This window comes from Phyllostomus discolor, chromosome 6 (assembly GCF_004126475.2).
Source record: "Phyllostomus discolor isolate MPI-MPIP mPhyDis1 chromosome 6, mPhyDis1.pri.v3, whole genome shotgun sequence".
Taxonomy (NCBI): Eukaryota; Metazoa; Chordata; class Mammalia; order Chiroptera; family Phyllostomidae; genus Phyllostomus; species Phyllostomus discolor.
In genome coordinates, this window is record NC_040908.2 from 111,525,290 (window position 1) to 111,551,386 (window position 26,097).

At 37.2% G+C, this 26,097-nt stretch overlaps 1 protein-coding gene across 20 annotated transcripts in view; it reads left to right on the top strand.

The window, feature by feature from the left end:
- Nucleotides 1-26,097, top strand: part of DLG2 (discs large MAGUK scaffold protein 2) — a 1,904,207-nt gene that overhangs the window by 1,118,110 nt on the left and 760,000 nt on the right. For 2 of the 20 annotated variants that reach the window (XM_028514358.2, XM_036030128.1), the window contains exon 1: nucleotides 25,162-25,656. The exons of 15 other annotated variants lie outside the window; for them this stretch is intronic. In XM_028514358.2, the coding sequence (XP_028370159.1) occupies nucleotides 25,348-25,656 (309 nt within the window). In that variant the 5' untranslated portion in view covers nucleotides 25,162-25,347. Of the gene's footprint in view, nucleotides 1-25,160; nucleotides 25,657-26,097 lie in introns of those variants that run through there. 3 more of the 20 variants (XM_036030130.1, XM_036030133.1, XM_028514357.2) reach the window with 2 other exon arrangements.

Here is a 26,097-nt window from a genome sequence, read left to right on the forward strand (position 1 = left end):
TGTCTACATGAGCTCCCACATTACTTTCCATGCACCTTTGTCATTGTTTTGTTGCACTGTATTTTCATTATTTCTTGTTAACTCTAACTATCTCAATGTGATTTAAAAAATGTTACAGGGCAGGACATTACATACCCACTAGTGCCTGGCATGCTGAGTGCATTAGCAAGAATGGAGCAGAAGCATTAAGTCCTATTTGAATGAGAAATTGTAATGCACAGGATGGACCAAGGTTCAGCATTATGTGTGGCTTTGCTATTAACATGTGGCATTGTCAGTAATGGTACCATGTCCCATCTTACTGTTTCAAACCAAGTGAATATGTTTAGCATTGGTGCTTCCAAATTCTTTCTTTGCTCTGATGCTGTATGTGAATTAAGTTTTAAAAGTAAGATCTTTAGGCCCTGGCTGGTGTGACTCAGTGGGTTGAGCACCGGCCTGCAAACCAAAGGGTCACAAGTTCAATTCCCAGTCTAGGGCACATGCCTGGGTTGCAGGCACGTGTCACCAGTGGGGGGCGTGTGGGAGGCAACCACACACTGATGTTTCTCTCCCTTTCTTTCTCCCTCCCTTCCCCTTTATCTGAAAATAAATAACTTAAATATTTCTAAATAAATAAATACATAAATAAATAAAATCTTTTAAAAAGTAAGCTCTTTAGTATTTGCTTAAAAGCAACTATAAACTAATAATAATATCTGTGGTTTGGGGCCATGCATTGTACTAAGTGCTTTATATACAATTTCACATTTCTTCATATTCATAGTCTTTATTATAAGTTTAAGAAGTAAATATTATTTACCCCAAGAATGATGTGAAAGGATTAAACTTGGACTAAATGATTAATGTGCCATTGAGCATTTCAACTAACAGATACTCAAAAGACAGTCACTTTAGTATTTTTCTCTACCTTCCACCCTGCCTCTGTTTCACAAATTCTTAAAAGTCTAACACCCCTATTCTCTAAAAGAGTGAAAATAAATAACAGTTGTTAAAAGGTAAGTCCAGCTTCAAACCATACATAGCTCCTTCCAACAGGGTGCCCAGATCACACCTATGCTATATGATTACTAATTTCACAATGAGATGGGCATCCAATCTGGCTGTGGTAAAATCGGAGGAGCAAGTGGATAGAATTTGCATTCTTCCCTGACTGAGATTAGGAGTCTGATCCTTAGTGATGCTCAGGATACCACCTCCAGAGTTGGCAGTTTGCTTTGTTTGCCTCAAATAACAGAACAGGCAGCACATCATGGGTGCACCTGGCCTCTGGACCAGGGGTGCTGATGGGAAGGTTCAGGATGGGACATGGGTATGGGTTAGCATTTGGTAGAGTGGAAGTGAACTAAATAACTGAATGACTAAACATGAGTCCAGGTCTTTGGACTCCAAATGTCACATCTCCTTCACTAAAATATCTTCTTTCAAAATCATGGCATGTTATTTATAAAAAATTGCTGCTCTGATATGGTGCTTTACTCTAGTGGATCTAAACCAGTTTATGAGGCAATCACTAGCCATTATTGAAAAAGAGCACAGAGACTCTTGGGCTATGCGACTCCAGACTCTGCCTGATTGATACTCTACCCCCAACGCCCAAAGGCAAAGCTCAAGGCCATATGGAAATGGCTTTTTATTTCCTCCCTTACTCTAACAAAGGGGTTCAACCATAGCTTGGAAGCCTTGAGGTAGAGGCACCTTTGGGCAGAGTTGTCCTGCTAGTCAGTGATTCTTAACAATCTCTTTTGCATTTAGGATTTACTAAAGATTTTTTAAACCTACTAAAACAAAACAAAACAAAACAAAATAAAAACATGCCTGGGTAGATACCCAGAATAATTAAATTGCAATATCTGGACAAGTGGGTACTGAATACACAATTGTTATATTTTTTACAAGTTTTCTCATTCTTATGTGCAGATAGGATTGAAGTCCACTTGACTAATAGGGTCTGAATGCCAATGAAAAAGATACATGCTTATTTATGTCATTTATTACCTCTCCTATCTCACCATTTTTCTTTCTTATTAGGCTAACAGCCATTTGTATTCCAAAACCACCACCCACCACCGTTATCACCCTACATTAGGCACCCATGATACAGCCAAGTTTGAGTTAATCTGTAACTCAAGAGCTAACAAGTATTCAGAAATGATACTATGATGTCCTCTTTATGATGAGAAGACTGAAACTCAGGGAAGCTAGGTAATGATCCACAGCTGCTGTGCAATGTGGTGAAGAACCCCCACTCCACAAAGCCTGAACTCCATTATGTACCCTCCTTATCAGCTTTGTGTTCCTTGAAGGTGGAGACCTGGCTTAGCATTTGCTGAATTTCCCTTAGCCCTCCTGGCCTGCTGAAAAATGTTTGCTAATTAAAGATGCTCTTCTTTTATCTATTCATCTGGCCAGGATACACTGTTACTCCAGCCAGCTTTCCTTCAATCATGCAGATCCCACAGCTTCTCTTCTGGACAAGCCTTCTCTGACTCCCATCACCCTCAAGCAGCTGTGATGGTTTGCACCTCATTTTAGGAATGGTCCCTTTGAAACTACCACACACTTTCTCTGCTGCATCTTTCAGACTTGCACCTACCTCCTCATATATACCAGGTACCCAAAAGTTGTCTCATGGCCAGGCATCAGTGATTTTGCTTTCCTGGAAGAAATGGGAAGAGTAGCAGATATCAGAGTGAAAGGTATATGTTCAAGTCCCTGTCCACTATATACTAGCTGAGTGTTCTTGTGATTTTACCTAATGTCTCTGAGCCTGTGTCTTGGTTGGGAAATTGGATTGTTATACCTGATTTTCTAGAGATATATGTGCATGTTTTCTGGCATGTGGCCTGATTCACAGTAGGCTCTAGGTAAGTGTTTATTTCTGTTTTCCTCTCCTTTCTATCAATATCTCCTACATCCTGGTTTGAGTAATGATACCTAATGACCACAAAACGAATGTTGCTGAGGTATTGAAAAGCCACAAACATTTATCTAGTGATCCACTTATTTCCCCAGAGGATCTTGGATTTAATATAAATATGGAGTGCATACAGACCCAGGCTTTATGTGTCTGTCCTGTAGAAGACTGTTTCTGCCCTGCAGCAGTGTGGACAATGGAACTCTGGGAGATGAAGGCAAGAGGTGGGATTTTGTGTTAAAATCAATTTTTGATTATTGGATGAGAAACACTGCTAGCATGCCTGCATTCTCTGATAGTGCCTTTTTTGGTTCCTACCAATCAGCAAATAAAGCAGACTCTCCGGAGAGGTACCTCATTATTTAATTCACTTTCTCTCTGTGACTATAACTCTGGTTGTGCTTACTGGGGGGCTTTCTGTAACTGGGTTCAAGTAGCTCAGTAGAGACAAACTAGTCCCTATGAGCATACACACTAATCTCTAAGTAACCAGTGAGGCTCTTAGAAGAATGTATGGCCAGGAGATTTACTGATAACTGAAAAAATTAAATTCCCTATAATTATTCCTCTGTACTTCATTCTCTGGAGAGCAAAAGCTAAACCACTCACATGCTGATAAAGTTTAGCTTGTAATCTTTAGCTCTAAGAAGCACATATACCAGCAATGCCATATAGGAAAAATAAGACTTTTCTCTAAAGGAGATTGTCTTAATGGGGCCTTTTTCTTGGGGGAGATGCTGGACTCCAGAGTCCAGAGCTCAGCTCTGCTCCCTAAGGGGTGATCTTGATAGGACTGAGCAAAAGACATTACACTAGAGTCCAGACTCACTCTTAAACTGGAATAACTGTGTCATTCCATCAAATGGAGGCAGCAGATATGATGACATAAGACATGTGCAGTCAACTGAAAGCAGGAGAGATCATCTTTTAAAGTATTTGCCCCAGGATTTTCTTAAAAGTAAAAAGACAGAGGAACAAATAGCAGCATTCATTTATGGAACCTCCACTGTGTCTATTATAAAGGATAAAAAATCATGAGTAATTAACCTTTCTAGGTCTCAGCTTAAACTATAAAATGGAAACGAGAAAGAGGGTCTACTTCAAAACATTATGTTGATGGTTTAATGAAATGATAGTTCTAACAGTGGCTGGCACATTAATGTTTTCTTTTATGCTATCCATTTTGCTTTCAAAGTGGTTGCAACATGTTTTATCAAATTCTGGGGTGTCCAGCCCAAGGCCCACGGGCTGCATGCAGCCCAACACAGAATTGTAATTTTACTTAAAATCCTTTTTTTTTTTTTGCCCATCAGTTTTCATTAGTGTTTGTGTATTTAATGTGTGGCCCAAGACAGCTCTTCTTCCAGTGTGGCCCAGAGACCTCAAAAGGTTGGACACCCCTGATTGATCAGCCTATAATTCTCCCTCCCACAGATGGATTGACAAATGGGGGAGAAATCTGGAGGATTTAGTGACCACTGAACTGTTGCTATGATATAGAGGGGAAAAGAAATACTAAAACTCACTGTGATATGTGAAGATATGTGCTCAAGATGTTATAGCAACTTTTGGATATTTAACGTAAAGGAAATTAAGCCAGTATAGTCTATGTAGACAACATTGTAATGTAGTCCATTACAATAATAGATATTTGTAATGAATGATTTGAGAAAATTCACATTAATTATTAGCTAATAAAACAATTTTTATCATATATGGGGACTGTGAAAGCTGTATATATAAATGTATATTTAATTCTCACATAAACACTTCCAAGTATATATTATTAATACTTTGTATATAGGGAAACTGATACACAAAAGTGTTAAGAAAATTGTTCAACCTTCAAATAGTGTCACTAGGAAAATTTTAAACTAGCGAGAAAATCCATTTATTGGGAACTTCTCTTTTTTTCATATTACAGAAAAAAATAAGTTGCAAAATATTAAACCAAGTGCTTGAATCAACTGTATTTAAAAACCTCCAGGGGAAATTGATCAGGTTGCTTTCTCAGATTGGGAATCATCAAGGAAATAAGGCTCAGACTGGTAAACCAAGTGGGTGATTCAGAGAAAGGGCATGTCAGACAGGCCAGCCTTCCTGGACAGCTGAACCAAGGTGGGGATATAAGATTGAAGTGGGTGGAGCCTTTGGCCTATGCAAATTGGATACATGCCTCAAACTGTGTTTTTAAAAAGTGATCATGTATGAATGAATAAATGTTCCTCTGATTTAAATTTTGGTACCAGAATGCATGCTGAGTGTTTCAGTACTTCAGTGGACCTAGGCATCTAGTCAATTGTTCTTTTGACTTTATATTTTCATATTTCCAAGTATCCTGATAAAGTTTACTTCTCTTCTATTTACCTATTTGTCTTCTATCCTGAGGACCTCTGATATGGGTTTTGCACTAGATGCTGGCTAAATTGCTAGATTTTAGTGAAACCCATGGTCACTGTGCTGTAATGATATTTTATAAAGTACTGTTTCTTCCTCAATATTTGTGTGATGGAGAGATAATCCCTTCTGTTTCTGAGGTCTTATGTATGCTGTGGCTTCTGTCAAGCAAGTCTTTTTGTGAGTCAGTGAAGTGGGAACTTGCCCATAAACCCTCAGAGGCTATTAGAAGGCTTAGGCAATAGATGAAATATGGGTTTTAAGACCATTATCAGAGATATGAGAATCTGGTCACAGATATCAAATAGTCTAGCCACTCACACCAATTTTGTTTTACTCTATATAATTTACTGAAAATGATATTTGTTGATATAAAAATGTCAAAAATATATTAAGCATAAAAATATATTTTAAATAGTAAGCATAGTATAATACTACTTTTGGAAAAAATTATAGAATAACCCTGTGTTAGTAGTACCAAAGTATTAGAAATTGTTATCTGTAAGAAAGGAACTGTGGGTAATTTTTCTCTTTATTTATCTGAATTTTGAATTTTTTCTGCAATGAATGCAATAGTTACAGTAATAGTAGTAATGATCACTAACTTTTTAAAAAAGATTTTATTTATTTATTTTTAAAGAGGGAAGGAAGGGAGAAAGAGAGAGAGAGAAAAAAACATCAGTGTGCGGTTGCTGGGGGCTGTGTGGCCTGCAACCCCGGCATGTGCCCTGACTGGGAATCGAACCTACGATGCTTTGGTTCACAGTCTGCACTCAATCCACTGAGCTACACCAGCCAGGGCGATCACCAACTTTTAAAAAAAAGATTTTATTTATTTATTTTTAGAGAGATGGGAAGGGAGGGAGAAAGAGAGGGAAACATCACTGTCTGGTTATCTGGCATGTGCTCCCTACTGGGGACCTGGCCTGCAACCCAGTCATATGCCCTACCTTGGAACCTAACCAGCAACCCTTTGCTTTCCAGTCCAGTGCTCAATCCACTGAGCCACACCAATTAGGGCATGATCACCAGCTTTTATCAAGTGTTCACTATACTGAGCTAACTGTGGTCTCTGCTCTGAGGTCAAGACCACATGGGTATGGATCCTCGGTTCCCCTTGTATTAGCTGTGTTAATAAATGGGCCAGGTATTTTATAAGTATTGTCATTGAATATCTCTCTGGGGCAGATGCCACTCTAAAGCCCAATGTTATACACAAGAAATCTAAAGCTTACAGAGTTTAGTATGCTTGTCTATGTTCACATAAAATGTATCCATTTAAAACAATAGAATAAAAGTAAAAGAAAATTATCCCAATAAAGAATGTCAGAGATGATTATGTTAACTACAATGAAATCTCTCATATGGTTGTTTTGTCAAGATCACAAAAAGTTTAATGCAATATATATATTACATAAAAATGTGTATATGTGAGTGTGTGTGTGTGGAGAGAGGGAGGGAGGGGGAGAGAGAGAGAGAATGAGAATGTTTTCCTTTGGATTGAGTTTGGAAATTGAGAGGTGTGAGGGTAGTGGCAATAATAATCAATTCATGGATACTCAGTTACAGCTCCTGCTGCAAGTTCATCAAGCTTTTCTCCTTCTCCCCTCTGGTTATAGTCATCCATGCTCTGCATCTCTTGAACCCAGTAAAGTTGCATAGCCATAGGCTTGCTTCAGGGTGGAAAGACTGGCTGCCTTCCCAGACTTGGCTCTTGATGAGCCATGTTGGTTATTTAATGTGGTTGCTGACTCAGGGCTTAGCACTAGAGATGATGGCCCACCAGTGGGATGGACCTTATGAGAGCCAAGAGAATGGGTAAAAAAAATCATAAGCCAGGAGAGGAAGTTGATCCAAATGACTGTCATGGGGCTCAGTGGTGTTGGTTAGAGAAATCTATAAGGCCAAACTGTGAGTCTAAGTAAGGGAGCAAACTTTATGAGTTTTTGGTCTCTGCCTGGATCGACATTCTTTAGTGGCATGACAGGCAGGCATGGGGTCAGGCAAGGAGTCAGGCAAGGGTTGAAAATGGTTGAACAGAACTGAATTGAATCAAGCACAAAAGGCACTGGACTTACAGTAGAAGACTGGGAAACAGAGATGGAGCTAAAGAAATCAAATAGTTCTTCATCAAGAGGCTGTAACAGCTGTCTTCCAATTGCTACAGCCTTTAATCAGAGAAATCACCTTTCTTGATCTTAATTTTTACCACCTCCAAATCTTTATGTGCTATAATATTGAATTACCAGGTAGGCAAGCTAGGAATGTGCTTAGAGAACTAGCAAAGCACAGCCACCAAAAATTGATAGAAGGCCCTATTTGTAAACACATCATTACTTTTGCTATCAGAAAAAAAAAGTCTACAAAGAAGCCCTTTAATTGCAGCATAAATATGAAAAATATTAACTGAAGGAGTAAAATTTTTCCCTGGACAGGTGGCTTAGTTAGTTGGAGCATCATCCCATGGGCCAAATCAATTCCCTGTCAGGGTACATATCTAGGTTGTGGGTTCAATCCTGGGTCAGTGCACTTATGGGAGGGAACTGATGGATGTTCTCTCTCACATTGACATTTCTCTCTCCCTCCCTCCCTCTCTCTCTCTCTCTCTCTCCTCTTTCTCTCTCTCCCTTCCTCTCTGAAATCAATGAACATATCCTTGAGTGAGGACTTTTTTAAAAAAGTAAAATTTTATTTTTAATTATATTGGTGGGGCTACTAATCTTTTCAGGGCTCAGAGCCATTAAAGGCAATAGGCTTCTTCATAGTTCTGTTATCTTCTTCCTCCTTCCTCCTGCTTCTTCATTGCCACCTTCACCACAAAGAACCCTAAAAATTACCCCCTGGCAATGTACCAGGTAGGCACAGTGCTAAGTGCATTACAAGCATTACCTCATTTAATACTCAAAACAATTCTAACATAAGACAAATGAGGTAGAGAGTTGTTAAGTGGCCTGTCTGAGGAACCATAGCTGTTAAGATGGTAGAACTCAGATTTAACTTTGTTTCTCCCTTCTGACCTTTTAAGTACTCTGTAGGTCAAAAGTCATATAATGAGCAATGCAGGCAGTTAGAAATGGCATTCAAACTCCAAGTTTAAAGGGTTTGAATCAGTTTTAAAAAACTAAATATTCAGCATACCCATAATGCTTCAGAAGGGTCATTCAACATGGATGTTTGATCCCAAATTCCTTAGATATCTATCAGCAGTGCTATTCTTTTACTCAAGAATTTCAGTAATTCCTATTCCTACATTATCAAAATAAGAGAGATATGTTTTCATTTATTTTTGTGTTTAAATGTTGTCCTATATAGGACAACTTTGCTACCCAGTACAGTGCAGCAATGGTGTAAACTTCTTCGCATTAATTTTGAAGCTGTGTTAATTGTCCACCTTTACCTTCCATCCTTTTTCCCTCTCTTTCTTTTTTGCCTTTTTTCTTTTTTTTACCAGAAGACTTTAGTCAAAATATAAGGCTGGCACCAGTTTTTAAATAATAAGAAAACATACATTTGGGACTGTAAATTTTAGCTGTTTGCATTTTGGAATACATTTGTGTGTGTGAGTGTGTATAGCTATAAAAATTTTAGATTGTAAATTAATTGAGCACATTTTGGTTTTATTTGCCAAGTTGATCAAGAATGGAACAGATTTCACTTCCTTTATAATTTTTTAAAAATTTTTATTTATTTATTTATAGAGAGGGAAGGGGAGGAGATAGAGAGAGAGAAACATCAATGTGCGGTTGCTGGTGGTCATGGCCTGCAACCCAGGCATGTACCCTGACTGGGAATCGAACCTGTGACACTTCGGTCCGCAGCCTGCGCTCAATCCACTGAGCTACGCCAGCCAGGGCTCAGATTTTACTTTCATATATACCAGCTTCCTCGGTCAAATGTCACTTCCTCAGGAAAGCTGCCCCTAAGCTCTCTCTTAAATATTTTCATGGTTTCTAAGCTTCTCCTTTATCACCACTGTCAAAGTTGTAATTAAATATTTTATGTCTAGTTATTTGTTCAAGGTCTCTACCATTACTCTAAAATAAACCCCAGGACAGGGATGGCATCTTGCTAATACATTGCTGTAAACTGATTATCAGGCCCACTGCTGGGTTATAGTAGGCATGAAATAATGCTTATTTAATGAATGAATGACATACCCCACCCCTAATTGTTTCCTCTATTTGGTTTTTAATGATGTGGACAAATGGATTTCAACTATTTCAATATTTGGCTGCCTTTGAGAACTAAAAATCTTAACAGGTCAAAGTTTTCTTGAAAGCTAGTGGAAACTGAGAAAACTCTATCATGTGGCATTTCTCTCTGGTAATTTAACATCTCTGTGTCTGCCAGTAAGAATGGCAAGCAAGCCATGTGGAAGAATGGACAAAATGCAAAGGAACGTCCTCGCAGACCTCCATACTTGTATAGTCACTAACACAAGTCAGGCCTTAAATGTTCTAGGGTTTATCTTGGGAAAGTATGAGTATTGTTTGCATACAAGCCAAGCATTTCAGGATTTCAACAAGTTTTCCTCTATCTTGACTTTGTGTAAGATTCCAGGAGACTGAAACATAAGATTGGCTTAATTTTGAGGAAAGCTGTGAGAGTAATTTACAATTTAATTATTGATTAACCAAAGATCCCGGAGTCTATTGCTCTGCGAAACTCTGTTTAATATTTGGGCATCGTGGGGATATGCCAACTTGCAGGGCATGTGTGGAGTATCATGAATCTAGGAAGATCCTATAGTTGGTAGCAGATATGTCTGGATGTTACCTACTTCTCTGCCTTCACCCCCACCCCCAACACATACATGCTCACCTAGGCAAGTCAGCTCTGTTTCTCTGAACCCCACCATTAAAATTGTCACTGTATTTGTGATCATAATATCCTCAGGCATTTTTAAGCTTTAACTAATTTGTCTAAAATGCCATATGCTTAGAATAAGATCATTCCCAGTGTGCCTGATATTATGAGGATCACATAATTGAAATATAAAGCTCAGCGTTACAGATTTTAATGTTAAGAGAATGGTGGTATGATTTTTGTTGAAAGACAAATCTATGTTATTGTGAATGTTGTGCTTATGTGGGTTTCTTCATTCTCAAGTCAAGAGTTTAGCTTTAAGAAAAAAAATATAAATAGCCTTTTACTTTCCTGTAACTTATTTATACACATTAACTGCCAAAGTTATTAGGAACCAGAAGTGATTGCTTTAGATTACTTTTGGAAAGAAGCCAGTTCCTTTCTGGACCAGTAGAAGGATATAGCAGAATTCAGCAATGTCACAAGGAAGAAACTGTCAACTGAATGCCAATTCAGTCGTGGACCAAACCTAAAGGTTGACACAGCCCTCAATTATAAGAGAACACACTTTAATCAGAGCCTAATTTAAGTAAAAAATGATTGTGTTTTACTAGTTAGGAAACCATTTGGAATACAGATGCTTAACAGCACAATTTAATTTTCAGAAACACTTTGTGTAGTTTTCAAAAGACCTTCCGTTGGACCCAAAGGAGTATTAATCCTTTCCATTTATCCTTAGAGAATTCCTTGTAGGCAACAGGGACCATGCATACAAACAGTCAAAAGGCAGTGGAGAGGGAAAGCCAGGGGGACATCTGAGTAGTGGGCTGTAATGCAAATGGTACCTGTCCGTGATATTCACGGGTGCAAAATGTCTACTGACCTACTCACATGGGTTCTACTGAGTCTCATCAACAGCCTGCACCAAAGCTCTATAATTGGGGCTCCCTGTAGGATGCTTCTTTCTTGAAGGATTTGTTTTATTGCCCTTAATTCACTTTCATTTCTACCTTGGAGGAGATTGATTTCTATCTTGAATGGTCTGGTGCTTTCTGGAGCTGAAAGGAGGCCTGCCCACCCTGGCACAGTCACCGTATGACTAGTAATATGCTTCAGGTGCTGTTTCTGATGTGCCTAATTGAAAAAGGCCACCTAGAAGATTAGATGCAAGCAGGCAGTAAGTTCCCCCATTGCCCTTCAGACTGGCTACTCATTACCTCCATGAAGAGGGCAAGCACTGTTGTCTTCATAGGGAAACTGTAAAAAATAAGGAAGGAGAAATATCAGATAATTGATTTTGTACTTTATTAGCTGATGACTATTTAGGAAATTGCTTACAAAGTGACGTACATTTCTTGCTGCACAAATTTCACTAGAAGAACATATTCTAAGAATGAAATAAATCACCTTTCAAGAAAAACTATTTTATTGTTTACTGTGCATTAATAAATTTGCATGAGGTGAATTATCCCAAATGCATTTTCAATGTCAGTACCTGGGCTCTAAGCAAGGTGTCTTGGGACCAACATCAATTCTGCAGAACCCAGCCCACAAACAATTTGCATATCATGTCTGCTTTGTTGGCTTATGAGTGGAATCTAAAATAAAGAAGATTTGCTTGAAAGGTCTCACAGCAGGCACTTTGGCATTTGGGTGTACAATAAATACCACATTTCATTTAGCCCAGCAGGCCTAAATGAATATTCACTGTCAGGTGGTGGAGAACTCCACCCAAAGTAGCTGATAACTCATTTGTGTTTGGACTTCTTACGAACATAGGTTTTATATAATTAGAGTTTGAGTTGTTTTCCCAAAGCCCCACAGCTCGACTCAGAGTTTAACATTTAAAACACTTATATCACCCAAAGGTAGAAGACTAATCCCTTCAATTCGCTTTTTTTTTTTTTTTTTTTTTTTTTTTAAGGAAAGCAACTTGGTAGAGTAGGAGACATCAGATTTGGGAATCAGACTGACCTGGATTTGAATTATGTCTTTGCCATTTAATACCTGTATGACCTTGAGCAGTTACTTAACTTCTCTAAACCTCCATTTTTTTTTCATCTAGAAGTGGGAATAATGTAACAACATTTGACTTTCAGGTCTGTTCAGAGAATTAGCTCTATTCTATGTATTTCTTGGCACATTCATAGCAGATAATCAGTAAATGGAACAGTAGCTGCTATGATTAAAGCTGTTCTATAGTCAGAAGAGATGGGTTTATGTAAACTTAAACCTCTTTCTCATGGCTACGAGAAACTACAGGTTCTCCTGGACCTGTATGAAAAAATGGAACTAAGGCAAAAACTTTATTTTTATTTCAGACATTCAAGTTTAGGAAGACATTTCTCTCAGATCTCTCAAAATCTTGATTAATCTTTTCCTTAGGAACATAAATAGAAACAGAGAAGGAAAATGCAAATTATTTTGCTAACATTAAACTTAGAACCTTAAATTCCAGGTTCACTAAATGTTTCTCATCTTTTACCCTTTTCTTTTCTTTCTTTCTTTTTTTTTGATGGCAAAGGGAGTGACAAGATGTTGTGTGTTCACCCTCAGGGAAAAAAAAAAGCCCTGTGTGACAAATCTTTCCATGGAATAATGGAAAGATTTTAGACTGAACACTGAGTTTTGCTTTCTGGTTCCAACAATATCACTTATCAGCTGTCTCACCCTGGTCACATTATTTTACAACCGTGGTCTTCAGCTATTTGCCTGGCCTGCCTACTATTTGGGGCTATTTCAAGGATTAAGAGAAATCAAGGATATAACAGTATTTTCAAAAACAAAAGTCTAACATAAAAATGAGGTGCTATTTTGCACAGGTTTTTTTAATAGTTAGAATATTTATTTTTATTAAATTTATTGGAGTGACATTGCTTTACAAGATTACATAGATTTCAAGCATACATTTCTAAAATACATGATCTGTATATTGCATTGTGTGCCCACCACCCACAGTGGGCAAAGGGGGCCAAGTATATGGTGACAAAAGTTGGTTTGCACAGGATTTTGTACACAGGCTCTAGTGTTGTATGAACCTTGATTTTATTCCTGATTTAGCTTAGTACCAATGCTATGACCGTGGGAAATTATAGAATCTTTTTAAGCCAGTATCTTTATCTGATATTGGCATCTCAGGGTTATTAGGATCAAATGAAGTGCTCAACCTTAAGACACATTGTAAGTACCCAGCAAATGATAAATATGCTGCTAGTGATGTTACTTAGCACCTGGCCCAGGGGGAGAATGACCTGCTCAAAAATAGGAGGTAGGAAGATAAGTTTAGGAATAATATGGATGGAATTCTCATACTCAGTGGAAATCAGTTGACCTTCAGTGAGTGTTTGTATATAGGCGCTGCAGAATTTTTTCATGTCAGCCCCTGGAGTTCATCCTTGGAGTGCAGAGGATACTAACGATGGGAATGATGATGAAGAAGATGATAAATAAAGCTTGTTGTGCGTTATTGGTGTCAGGCACTGTACTAAGTATATTACAGAAATTTACTCATGTTATTCTCACATCAATTCTATGAGGTAGGAACTATTATCCACTTCATGTACAGAAGAAAAAGTGAGACACAGAGAGGATAAGTAAACTCAGAAGTCTAATTCTAGAACTCATGCCTCATCTATTATGACTAGGATAAAATGAATGCATAAATGTACAAAATTTTATCACATTAGGAAAAAATATTTTTTAAATATTTCAAACAAGGGAGAAATTTCATCAGACTTCAAGTATGTATGGAGCAATTAAAATGTTCTGAGCCCTTAGGTAAGCACTGTGAAGAGCTATTCAGGGAGGGGAGAAGGTGCTGGTCTCAGCCTCTGAATAAGTGGTAGAAGTGGAAGAAGGAGTATGATAGTCTGACGTAGAGGCTACGCTCCTGACCACTGAGTCCTACTGCCTCCCTATTTGTCAAGCTCTTACTGAAAGAATGTAGAATTGAGAAAATACGCCAAAAATTTTACCATGCCATGCTTTTTAACCATCTGTCTATGGTTAAAAATAACAAACCTAAACATTTATAATAATAATAATATATTGCATCAATATTTCTATAGTCATTTGGGAGACACTGTGAGTAAACCTAAAGCTGTTGACAGAGCATCACTCGTCAGCTTTGCCTGCCTTTCATCAACCGCCCAATGTGCTTTCATAGACTATTTAGTTCACACTCTTAATTTTACAAATGGAGTCATTAACACTTAGCAAGTTAAAGTAACTTCTCCAAGAGGAAAGCTAGTTAGCAGCAGAGCTGGAATTAGAGCATTTTCTAAAGCCAAGTCCCTTGTTTTCCAAGTTTAAATCAACAAGTATTTACTGAGCAATAAGAATTGTATTGTGAGGCTATGACAAGGAGGGTGTGAGTTTATAAATAAAAGATATGTTTTTGCTCTTGAGAAGTGTATAATCCAGTAGTAGTAAAGACAAGCATGCCCACATGTAATTATAAAACTCACCATCATGGAACACATTCAGTATTAGGGAACATCCCTCACACTGTCCCTGTATGGATATCACTTGGCACGCTTGTTAATTCAAGGAATTCTGCCTTGCCAAATTGCTGCCCAGTCTACAGTTCACTACTTCATCACTAACTTAGTTCCTGATACAGAATAGGCAGCAATAAATACTTACTGAATGAAATGAAAACACAAAAGCAAAATAATGTGGAATCACAGAGGAGATAATTAATTAAATGTGAATTGAAAATGTACAGGCCAAAACAAAGCCAATTACTTAAAACTTTACTAAAATGTCAGTCTCCAAGGAGAGGAGACCATTCAGCTGGAAGAGGACCTGTCATTTCTGTTAATCCTGCCTTTAGGCCAATCCACAGACGAATTACCTTTGACAAGTCAGAATCTTTAATATTTTTAACTCAGAAGTTTTTTTTAAACTTTTAGTAAACTTCAAAACTATCTATTACAAATTATTCATCAGGAAAAAATCAGAGCATGTAAAACTCAGACCAAAGAAAGACTGATTTCAGATCATGGTTCTCCTTCAAATTCTGGGTGTGACACCTGCAAAAAGCCAGGTAGACTGCTTCAAGGGGACCTCAGGGGCATGTGCCAGACTGTTCCACAGTCAGAAGAAGGTGCATTCATATTTGTTCCAGTTTGATTCTGTGCATAGCACAGACCTGACTCTATGTTTTATCTTTTTTGAGAGATATTTTTACTCATCTTGTGACTGTTCTTCCCTCCTTTCTTTTCTTATTCTTGTTTTCCTCTTTTCCTCCTTCCTTCCCTCCCTTCCTTTCTCCCCCTCCCTCCCTCCCTTCTTCTGTCCCTTCCTTCCTTTCTGCCTTCCTTCCTCCCTCTCTTCCTTCTTCCTCCTCACCCTCCCTCACCTTTTTAAAAATTATTTTTGCACATTTTCTTGTTCATGTATTTTCTCCCTCATGAAACTCAGAACAAGGGATGGTGTGTGCCTTTGCCCTGTATGGGGCCCCATACTCTCCCACACTACCCTGCCTGTTCCTGGCAATCAGGGAAGAGTTGGTTGAGCAGCTAGCATTGGAAGAGTGGGGATACTGCACTTGGAAAGAGCACATTCAGGATATTACACACATTAGTTTCCAAAGAGTCTGATTGATAGCCAAGAGTTCCTCCCCCCATTTAAATCAATATCCTTTAAATATTTAAATTAACTTTTAAGCTGATTAAAGCTTGAACAAGAATATATATATAACTATGCACTAATCTCAGTGCTTAGTGCTAAAGTTCTGGTTTTACATAACTTAGAAGTTAAAAGTATAAAAAATATAACCATATAAATATGTTAATGGTGCACAATACAAAATATGTAATTTGTGACATTCATAACAAAGTATGGGGGAAAGAAAAAGTGTAGAGTATATAATTGAAGTTAAATTGTTACCAGCTTACTAGCTTCCAATAGATTGCTATAACTGTAAGGTGTTGTGTGTAAGCCCTATGGTAACCCCAGAGAAAATACCTATAGAAGATATACAAAAGAAAATGATAAAGAGATTAAGTGATACCACTACAAAAAATATCAATGAAACACAAAGGAAAATAGCAAGAGAATTAAAGAGGCATAAGAAAACTACAAAACAAACAAAACAATTAACAGAATGACAATAGTTAAGTTCTTTCTTATCAATAATTTATTTAAATATAAATGGTTAATCCCTACAATCAAAAGACATAGAGTGGCTGAGTGTATAATAGAAACAAGATTAAACTATATTCTGTCCATGAGGCTCACTTTGGATTTAAGGACACATGTACTCTGAAAGTGAAAGGATGGAAAAAGATATTTCATGCAAATGATAACCAGAAGGTATCTGGGGTGACTGTACTTATATCAGACAAATAGACTAATTTAAAAACTGTCAAGAGACAAAGGCAAAACATTATATCATGATAACAGTGTCAATTTTCCAAGAAAATATAACATATAAATATATATATACCCAACATCAGAACATCCAAACAGATGAAGGCAACTCTGACAGAACTAAAGGGGGAAATAGATAGCAACACAATAACAGTAGAAGATTTCAACACCTGACTTTCAATAATCAGTAGATCATCCAGACAGAAGATCTATAAGTAAATGGAGGATCTTAACAAGGCTGTAGATCAAAAGGTCCTAGCAGATATATGGAGAGCTATTTCATCCAATAGCAGCAGAATACACATTCTTCTCAAGTGCACAAAGAATATTCTATATGATTGATCACATGTTAGGTCACAAAACAAGTCTTAACAAACTTAAGAAGATTGAAACTATATGAACTATATTTCAATCATAATGGAATGAAACTAAATATCAATAGCAAAGGAAGACTGGAAAATTCACAAATATTTGGAAATTAAAAAATGCATTGTTGAATAATCAGTTGTTCAGAGTAGAAAGCAAATTGGAAATTCAAAAGTACCTTGAGATTACTAAAAACAAAAATGCAACATACCAGAACTCATAGGGTGAAGGAAAAACAATACAAAGAAAGTTTATAGTGATAAATGTCTACATTAAAATGAAAAAAATCTAAATTGAACAACCCAACTCCACACCTTAAAGTACAGAGAAGGAAGAGGGAGGTATGTAGTGATAAATGCCTACATTAGAACAAGAAAAAAGATCTAAAGTAAACAACCTAACTTTATACTTCAAAGAACTAGAAAAATAAGAACAAAGTAAACCTAAAGTTAACAAAAGGAAGGAAGTAATTAGGATTGAAATAAAAATAAATGAAGTAGAGAATAAAAACAATAGAAAAAACCAGTAAAACTAAGAACTGTCTTTTAAAAACAAAACTGGCACTCCTGTAGCTACATTAACTAATAAAAAAGAGAACAGACTCAAATAAATAAAAACAAAACTGACAATGTTATTACAGTTGATGCCACAGAAATTTAGAAGGATTGGATCAACTATGTAAAATTATATACCAACAAATCAGATAATCTAAAAGAAACAAACTTCTAGAAACATATAACCTATGAATACTGAATCATGAAAAATTAAAAAATCTGAACAGACCTATATATAACTAGTAAGGAGATTGAATCAATCATTAAAATCATCCAATCAAAAAGAGCCCAGGGCCAGATGGATTCACTGGTGAGATCTACCAAACATTTAAGGAAGAATTAGTGCTAATTCTTCTCAAACTCTTCCAAAAAATATGTATTACTATGATACCAAGGCCAGAAAAAGATACCACAAGAAAAGAAAACTTCAGGCCAATATCCTTAATAAATAAATGAAAAATTCCATTAAAAACACCAACAAACTGAATTCAGTAGCATATTAAAAGAATCATACACTATGACCAAGTGTGATTTATCCCTGATATTCAAAGATGCTTCAAAATAAAGAAAAAAAATCAATGTGATACACCACATTAACAGGAAAGAATAAAAACCACATAATCATCTCAGCAGGTGTAGAAAAGCATTGAGAAATTTTAACATTCTTTTATGATGAAACCCCCCAACAAACTAGGAATAGAGGGACATTACATCAACACAGTAAAAGTCATATATGAAAAGTGCACAGGTAGCATCATGCTCAATGGTGAAAAACCAAAAGCATTTTCTCTAGGATCAGGAACAAGATAATAAGGGTACCCACTCTCACTGCTGTCAGTCTCAGTTGTACTGGGAATCCTGACCAGAGCAATTAGGCAAGACAAACAAATAAAAGGTTTTGAAATCAGAAAGAAGTAAAATGTAAAACTGTCTCTTTTCACAGGTAACATGATTTTGAATTTAGTAAACAATAAAGATAATATACACAAGTAATAGAACTAACAAGCAAATTCATCAAAGTTGTAGGACCCCAAATCAATACACAAAGAATTATTTATATATACTAACAATGAGAATTTGAATAGGGAATTAAGAAAAACACCTGTTTGACAATAATGTTAAAAAGAATAAAATACACAGGGAAAAGGTTAACCAAAATAGTGAAAGATTTTTACACTAAAGACCACAAAATTGATGAAAGAAACAAAAAAACACAAATAATTGTTCATAGATCTGAAGATAACATTTATAAAATGTTCATACTACCCAAAGCAATCTGCAGATTTAATGCATCTCTGTAAATATCCCAATGACATTCTTTACAGAAATAGAGTAAAAAATCCTAAAAGTCACATGGAAACATAAAAGACCCTGGATAGATCAAAACAACCCTGAGAAAGAAAAATTATTGAAAGGTCAAACCTGTGAGTATGACCATGATAAAACAACAACAACAACAATAACAACAAAAAACCCATGAGAACATGAGTGCTGGCGAGGATGTGGAGAAGTTGGAACACTTGTGTCCTGTTGGTGGGAATGTAAAAGGGCTGAGCTGCTATGAAAAACATGGAGCTTTCTCAAACAGTTTAAACGAAAACTGTCATATGATAAAACAATCCCGTTTCTCTTTATTTATTCAAAAAATTGAAATTAGGATCTTGAAGAGATATTTGCACAATCTAAATAGCCATTGACAAATAACTGAATAAAGAAAATGTGGCATATGCAAACAACAAAATATTATTCATTCATAAAAAGGAAAACATCCCATCATAGGCTACAACATGGATGAACTTGGAAGACATAATGTTGAATAAAATAAGCCAGTCACAGAAAGACAAATACTGCATGATTTTGTCTTATATGAGGTATCTGAAGTAGTAAATTCGCAGAAGCAAGAAGTAGAATGGTGGTTGCCAGGGCCTGAGACAAGGGGAAAATGAGGGGATGCTGTTTAAAGGGAACATAATTTTAAGTAATGCATGTTCAAAATATTCTAGAAATTTGCTGTTCAACATCGTGCATATGGTTAACAATACTGTACTTTACACTTTAGTTTTATTAAGAGAGTAGATTTATAGGGTCCAGCACAAATAATGCCCCTTTTTTATTACAAAATCTTTTATTATAAAATCACAAGCATGTAATTTTGTAATATAACAATACCACACTCAAGCACACCATATGACATTTTAGGTGAAATGTTCAAATTAAAACTATAAATTATTACACCATATTTTACCCTACCAACCACACTCAAGCAGGTGATACTTCTTCCGGGCACTGTATATTATGTATTTTTAACCACAATTTTTAAAAAATCTAAATAAGGTACTTGTTATAAATAATAATGCTATTTAATTATCTGTTAAACATTTTAAACTTTATTAATGGGGAGGAAGAGGAGGTTTCATTTTGCCTTTCTGCTCTGTAATATCCACTTTCAATATCCTGTGAAATCACTGTGCCTTCGGATTATATCATTTTAAGAGGGTGGAGACTTTGGTGGCTGGAGTCTGGGATTCTCTCCCTGCTCCCCGAATGACTCGCTTTTCACTGGGGAGCCACTCGCTCTTGTGCATTGTCTAGCTGTAAAGGGAGGAGAACTTGAAAACACTTGAGAGAAAATCACAGCTGTCAGGAAGTATAGCTTTTATGAATGAATATCTTACTAAAACAAACAAAAACTGTTTCAATTTCTTAGTATTATAAGACCACTAGCAAATTTCTTCCACAAATGGGTTAATGCATACCACTTCTACCACTTAACAACCCTTAATGTTTCACTTAAGTGACCTTAAGAGCACATCGCTATTTTGTGTTTGAATTCAAAAGGTTTATTTATTTGTTTTGCACCGAGAAGTAGAATGCAGGCCTGAATACTGATTTTGGTATAACCACTGAAAGACAATTTTAACTTCTTCCTTGCTTGATTTATTTTAATAAATAATAAACAGTTTGTGTTTGGTTCAGAGGATGCGAATACAAAAAAAGAGAGCCCTCTCCCCTTCCTAATGGTGATCACTTACATTCTGATTGAGGAGAATGGCATCAAATGTGTAGTAGTGTAATTATTATTTTAAATACAATCATGTAAATGTTGAAAAAGAAAAGCACAGGTGCTAAATGAGTGTTTAATGGGAGGATGATCTGTTCTGGCAGAGGATCGGGGCACAGTGTACAGGGAATGTTCTCTTGGAAAGGTAACATTTAAAAACAGTTTTTTATTGTTGCTCAGTTACAGGTGTCCCCATTTTTTCTGACCTCTGGAAGGCAGGGGGTGCTCCCAAATTTCTGAATAGAAGAGTCTTTGAGAAGGCAACCGGGTGGAAGGAAGATCTGGACACTTGTTTTGGAGTTGTGATGCATAGTAGGTTCATCCTCCTTGATTGTATTTTACGTTCTTTTGGGAGGAATCTCTTGATGCACGTTAAGAGGGAAGGGGAAGTAAGAGTGAATTGTGTGAATATGTAGAGAGGGGAAGAGGGCCTGTGCAGGGGCCACAAGGTAGTGAAGACCTGTGTGGTTAGAGGGTGGATGGAACAATGGGGAGAGGATGGATGAGACTGGTGAAGGCACCAGAGGCCAGGTCACACAGGACACAGTTAAGGACCATGCAAGCCACTTTCAAGCTCTGTTGTCTGTGGGGATAAAGATCTCGGAGAAGGATATATTACTGACAGGTATTAAGCAGAGTAGGACCTGATCACATTTGCATTTTAGAAGTTGCTCTGGCCACTATGTGAGAATGAATTGCAGTAAGGATGGAGGCCAAGGACCAGTTAGGAAGCTATTTCACCAGTTCTGCAGAGAAATGGTGGTAGCTTCGACACGGGTGGGCATCACGGTGATTGAGAGAAGTAGGCAAGTGTGAAAGATACTTACATCTACAAGTGTACAAATACTGTAGAGGATAATTGAACATGCCAATGGCATCTGGAAAGCTTCACAGAAGTGACATTAGTCTCATCTTAAAGGAAGAAAACAAATTCCTTGTAGCATAGTTCATTACTTAGATACAATTGCTAAAATATGTAAAGTATACATGATTATTACCTTTTCATTAATATTCTTTTCAGAATCTCCAAGAAATTTAACATAACTTGTGTTCTAATTTCTCCAACAGTTTTACTGTTAGAATGTAATAAATCTGCACTTCCTGAAAACCGTTTTATAATTCAGCCTTACATTAATTCAGATTGATCTCCTTTCCTCAATACCCACCCAAATCCTAGTATATCAGTGAGAATTTGGGACATTTTAAACCTTTTTTACTTCCTATTAAACTCTATGTCCAGGTTAAATTGCTACAGAAATTAAGCATGTATCCTTCCTCACTGTCAATCCCTTCTTGCTTTGCCTTCTAAGACCTATGACTAAATTGGCTTAAGCATTTTGGAAATAATTTTAAAGCCTAAAATACTTTAAATATTCTTGGTTCCCTCTTATTTTGAAAGGTAAATGTAATTGGATCTGGAGATTGCCTAGGCTGAAGGTTCTTAGGTGTACAAGACTACTAATCTGTTAGCATATATAACATCTCTAGTCTTTGCAGCCACAGGAATAGGCTGCCTACAATTTTCAAATCAAAATAAGTTATATCTAATACTTTCTATCATTTTGTGATTGCTTAACATATTATTTATGGATGCTAATGGGCTTCTGCTCTTCTTTTATAATTAATATTTTCATTACCCATATGCAGAGAGAGCCTGAAGGAAATTTCATCTGGAACAAAATATATCTGCATAGTGTTTTAGTGGAGTGCAATTTATTTAGTAAGTCATCCTTGCTATTTCATTTTAAACAAATCCAGCCAGGATATTAATTTTAAGCTTCTGCTTTAAAACTAGTGGTTGTTCTATTCAGACAGTAACAGGTCAAAGAGAGGTCACTGAGATATATCTCATCTAGGCATTGCCCTGCACACCATCTGCCCATGTTAAATCACAGTGATAACTGGGATGTGTACTTGTATACCACTAATTCTTGCTTGGCCAGAATTTCATGTCATCTCATGGTCATTACAATTGTCCAATTACAGTTGATCAAATTGAATTATCTTTAATTAGTAGGTCTGTCTCATAGTACAATGGGTTAGTTGAACATATTTATCTGTTTAAGGGGTCTGTCCTCAGACTTGGAAAGCCAAACGTCATGTTCGAAAAGAAAAAATAATTGTGGGGAGAGGGGAAGACAAAAAGCTAGCATTATTTTACATGTATTACAGTGAAAGAGCAATTTCAATATAGTCTTGTAATGAATTTAACAAAAGTTTGTTATGATCTTCAAGATCTTCCAAGAAAAGTAATATTAGTTATGTAACATTTATCAATATAGAAATGTCATGCTGAGGTTATTAAAATAAGAATTCTGTTGTCCTTGTGTTGAGAAGAAATAGCTCATTACATATAACCCATTCACAACAATTCAGTGCTCCTAAGAAGATTTATAATATCTTTGAGCAGTGCCCAAACAATAAATTTTCTGTCTTGCAAGCTGCATACACCATTACAAAATTACATGGATTCACACTGCCTTGCCCCTGTGCAGACTGACTCTCATAGTTGAGAGGTAAATTGGTGAGAATAGGGCATGTTTTCCCTGCAGATGTCAATGGGATTTTGTGCAATGAATGACACCTGTCTGAAAAAACTAGAGCAGCATGAAAGGTTAGATAAGACTGAAAAGAGCCAAATTTACAGCTTCCCAACGTTTGCATTTCAGGGTAATGGTTTGCCGTGTCACATCAAGTCCTACTGCATAGCCACGCATCATGACGACACTACACAAATAAGAAGTTCTCTAGGGCTTTACTGGACCCAGAAGTTATTCCAGGCATTATCCATGGACTAAGCCTAAAAAATGAGAGAAAGAAAGAGAGAGAAATCATTTTCTTCCTTTTTCCCTACTATCACATGATGATCTATTTGCCTCAATTTTCCCATTTTTAAGGATTGATGTTGACTCCTTGATTTTCTTTCAGGAAGGAAGACCATAGTGCCACCTTTATGTCTTCCCTGTAGTTCATGTCTATTTTGGGGGCAAATTTCTTTAATACATCAAAACTAGCACTGAAGCTAACCTTAATGGAAGAGCTTGTGTTTCTGGGGCATTGCTGAATTAAATATTGTTTTCAAAAAAGTTTTGGTCAACTTCTTCATTTCTCTGCTCTTTCTTTCTGTTTATGCAATTACCCAACCATTCATACATCCATTTAAAAAATCTATTTATAAGCCTGTTGTGTGCTGGGCAGTGAGTGTGCTAGGTGCTTGGGAAAAAATCCAGGGCCTGCCTTTGGAATTCGTTCATGTGAGTTCTGATTATTTAGCAAAGGTGTTTGGGATGCCTACTGTACCAAGCAAGGTACCAATGTCAACCTCTTGTGCAGAATTTGGAAAAGGACTCTTTTGTGGAGATCCACCAACAGAGAGGATGCTGCTTCTTTTGTTTAGGGTTTTTATATATAACAATGATTTATCTAGGGAATCCTACTGTTGAAGTGTAGAATATGATATAATCCTGACCTTTGAAATAGTAACTTTGCCAGCTCAGTGGGAAATGAGGTCTTCACTACCCCAGATCCCAGACAACCCATGGATATTGTTGATCTAATGGTATCTGATGGTGTCTAGATGACATTATTATATTATGGGGTTATATCAGCATTGTTTGGTGCTGCATGGGTGACAGCTTGCTTCCCAATCAAACAAAAATTACTCCTTTAGGGATATGTGATAGGGAGAGATATTTGTGTTACAGATGGGGAAAGTTTCAAACAGGGTAGAAACTCTAAATGTGTTTCCCTTTACTGAAAATACTATAGATGACTTCTACAATCATACTAAAATTCTAAAACAATCACGTCCTCTCTGGAAGGCAATTGCTTTAAATTGGATAAATTTCACGTATTTTTCAGTGAAGGAATTTGAAAATTCTGTCTTTGGAAACCAAAATACTGGATGGCAGAGTTGGATGTGTCTTTCACTTTAAAATGCAGACTTTCTCCGTGGTGAATGTATTTGTTGTGGTAAAGTATTTGAAATGAAATCCTCAGAATAATTTTGGGTAAGGAAAAACACTGTGTTACAATAAGCCAACCCATAAGTTTTGAACTTTGAAAATTGCTTTATTTCAAATCAGAAAGAATTAATAACAGTTCATAGCATAAAGAAGCTATGCTTAGATTATAATGTATAATCATGGTCTAAAACACATTCAGCTTCCAAATTTTAAAGGACTCTGGTATCATTCTGTGATCTCAGTGATTTTTCTCAATAAATTGAAGTTCTTTAGAGTTAATATTGATGCTCTTATTTAGTTACCTCATGATTTGGTCTGTCTTGGCAAATATCTCTCTAGATAAGTGATTCCTGTAAATGTTGGAAATTCTTTGACAGGTTAACTTTCCCATCATTTCAATTTGCTTATGCTATATTGTTTCAGCCTAGATGCATTCTTTCTGGAAAGAAGGGTCCTGCTAGTCTGATAAGAAGCTGTCTTTCCTGAGGTCTATATTTTGTGTGGGGTTCAGCCAGGAGAGGGAAAAGCCAGAATGCCAAATTGCAGAGAGTATTCTTTACTGCGGGGCTCCATCCAAAAAGGGTTTGTAACACAGTGTACAGTCTTGTAGCCCAGCTGTGTGGAGCATTGATTGCTTCTGCCTAGAGCAGGGATACTGTCAAGTTGCTCTGTGAGTTGAGTCATCTATTGACAAAGAGCTACCAGCCCGCAGATAATGCTGTGCAGAGCTGCTCTCGCTGCTCCCACTGCTCCCACGATGCACTGCTTATAGCAGCTGTCAAAGATACTGAGGGATCCACGCGAGAAAGAAAAAAGACTTTTACAACTGCCTGGAAGAAAGGGGTGTGAGGGAGGAGACATTCCTGTGCAGAGCTGACCAAAGGAAAAAGTAGGCATCAGTGCAGTATGAATGCATACCTCACCAAGCAACACAGCTGCAGCCGGGGGTCTGATGGCATGGATGCCGGCAGGAGTGCACCCACACTGATCAGGGATGCCCACTGCGCTTGTGGCTGGCAGAGGAGCCCGCAGGGGCTTGGGTACAATTCTCAGACCATGCCCTCTTCAGGACCTGCGGGACCACCTCCAAACAGGACCAAGCTGGTCACCTTGTGGGACAGTATGCGGAAAAGTCCCCATAAGACGAGCACCAAGGGCAAAGGGACTTGTGGGGAACACTGTGCCTGCCCACAGGGTTGGTTCAGCCCAGCACAGGTGAGCCTTTTCCTTATGACTTTCTCCTGAGTATAGGAAGAAACTGAGAGCAGGTTGTGAAAGGTGAGGGTGGCTTGGAAACTTTGCTGAGTCCTCCTTGCTGACAGAGTGGTAAACCTAGAAAACCTGTCACTTTCACAGGTTTTGTGGGCTCACACCTCTGGGTGGCCTGCCTGTGAAATCCCAGGGATGCTGTGCTCAGGTTCTTTTAGTGACTTTTCTCCAAGTTCAACTTTTCTAGCCAGTCTTCAGATGATTTTACTTTTCTACATCATAGTCTTATAGCTGCACTTCTACTTCTAATTATTTTTAACTTTTCTATTCTGCCTAGCCTAGAGTTTTTGTTTGTTTGTTTAAGGAAGAGAAGAAGAACTTTAATCAGATACTCTCTATCTCTTTAAAGATAAAAGAACATAGATTTCTTCAGTTATGGAAAGTAAT